Below are 2,260 nucleotides of genomic sequence, written 5' to 3'. Positions count from 1 at the left end.
GAATTCAGGTGTTGGAACTGTTATTACTGATATTAGAAAAATAATGACATGAAATCTAGAAAAAAATCTAAACTATTTGAAATCGTGCTGAAAGCTCTGGGTCTAAATTCAAACCAAGCTTCCAACAGCTGTTACTACATGCTATAACTGACGTCCACAATGGGACATAATGCACCTATAATCATTACATATATTCTGTGCCGTGTTTAACAAAAATGGTTTTGTTCAAAAAGAAAAGCACAATACATATCTTTATTTTTTTGTAATTAATCTGATGAAAAATAAAATAACATTTCAAATTAATATTTTACAAGCACAACCTCTCTTTGCTACTTTAACGGAAAATAAGCCATAGCATTTTCCAGTTTAGAATACAGTACTACCTTTCTTATACAGCACAACCTCACAAAAACTGATTTATTTATGGAAAGCACTCTTTACTGATGATCATTTCATTTTTATTCATCAATTTTATTTACCGGATTAACAAGAAAACCTTTTCATTCAGCACACTGCCAGATAACACAACGTGACCAAAATATTAGCCTTAGTAAATATGCTGTATAATCATTTCATAAACGCTAAATAGAGGTTCATCACAGGAACAACAGAATGCCTTTTATGAAGACTAGTAACTAGCTAGTTGTATTGCATTCCTTATATTCTATTTAAATATTGAGCAATAGCTAGTGAAACTGTTTAGGATTTACTAAGACCTACAAAAAGTTAAAATAACGTGCATTACAAAACTCCCACTTATTTCTATGGCTTTGAATAATCCCTTCAGTTGTTGTGAGGTTTTAATGGTGTGTATATTCTGTAGTTTCATCTATAAAATATTTGAAAAGCATTAGTTAACTTAAAAAAATTGTCTTCTATCAGCCAAGGAATCTTTGACACTAAATCTAGTGTGCTAGAGAAAAAAAAGAAGATTCATGACATATAAAATAACCAAGGCTAAAATACATCATGTCAATAAATCGCTCATGTTGCGGATAATGCAACAAGCATTAGCACAAGTTTTACATTCTGAAGACAACAATAATCATTCTTGAAAGCTCTTATCATACTAGCATTTTTTCTAAATATATTTATATGTACAGATGACACACTATCATTCTGCTCCAACTTTTCAAAAATTGGCAAGTTGAGTACCAGCCGATCCAAGACACTGAGAATATCCTTGTCCTGATATCTATCTGTCCCAGTCCCTTGATTAGTACTACACATTTCTGAACGTGGATTCACTGTGAGCGATGCGACAGTTAATAAGAACTGTGTCAGCTTGATTTCACTGCTTGCGAGGTTACAATGTCTCTCCAGTCTTTATTAATGGTACTACATGAAAGGTGAAAGTTGGTTCTCATCACAGAAAACAGGACTGGGAGCAATTAAGACGAGCCACTCCTGGAATTCAAGACTAGTCTGTCATAAGGGTAACTAGGTTTAGTTACCGCAACACGTGGATACATATAAAAATGAAGACTTTATAAGAAAAGACAGTCTGTCACATGCCGTGATATACAGGAGATGGGCCATGCCTTATCATGCTTCCAATCCGTGAAAATTAGTGAAGATAATGTGGCACTATGTTGGCAATTATGTGGATGAATATAATGCTTTTTTTAAAATTCAGTGAAATGGGAGTTTATATATTTTTTCTTCTTTCTTTCCTTTCCCCTCAAGTTTCCTTTCCTTCCTATCACACACTCGATACAGGTTGGTCCTCGTGACTAACGGAAGGCTCCCCCTCACTCGGCGAGAGCTTCGGGGAGACGTCCTGGGCCGTGGACGTCGTGGGGGACTGGATGGGGATCATGGCCGTGGACGGCGAGCGCGACACCGACTTGTGGCTCATGGACGTCGCCTCCTCGAAGGTGTCGTCCATGTCGGTGAAGGACACGGACTTCGCCCTGTACCACACCACTGCGTCCACGATAAATGCCAACATCATCACACTGCCTGTGATACCTGGAGCAGGAGAAATTGGCTTATGTAGTAGGAGGATTGCTTATAAACAAGTATTGCATGGTAAATAACTACGCAATTAAAGAGTAACAGGACTAATTCAACGTTGAAATAAAAAACAAACATTATTCATTCCTTTACAAGCTACAGGTTATAACACAAACGCAGACACACACCAACGATGCAAACACGCTTTAAAAGTCTGTATGTCTCTTCCCCTCTCTCATTTTTTTTCTCTCATGTGTCCCCCTTTCTCTCCTATGCCCTGTTTGATCCCTCTCTTTCTCTCCAT

At 37.3% G+C, this 2,260-nt stretch overlaps 1 protein-coding gene across 1 annotated transcript in view; it reads right to left on the bottom strand.

Annotated features, from left to right (window-relative positions):
- Positions 1-238: 238 nt before the first annotated feature.
- Positions 239-2,260, bottom strand: part of LOC122257473 (Organic anion transporting polypeptide 74D) — a 63,450-nt gene continuing 61,428 nt past the window's right edge. The window contains exon 13 of the mRNA XM_086535762.1: positions 239-1,971. Within this exon, the coding sequence (XP_086391888.1) occupies positions 1,703-1,971 (269 nt within the window). The 3' untranslated portion in view covers positions 239-1,702. The remainder of the gene's footprint in view (positions 1,972-2,260) is intronic.

Source organism: Penaeus japonicus, unplaced genomic scaffold, assembly GCF_977035675.1.
Source record: "Penaeus japonicus unplaced genomic scaffold, GWHDUDI00000001_assembly GWHDUDI00000004, whole genome shotgun sequence".
Lineage (NCBI taxonomy): Eukaryota > Metazoa > Arthropoda > Malacostraca > Decapoda > Penaeidae > Penaeus > Penaeus japonicus.
This window is presented reverse-complemented; position numbering and strand designations above follow the sequence as displayed.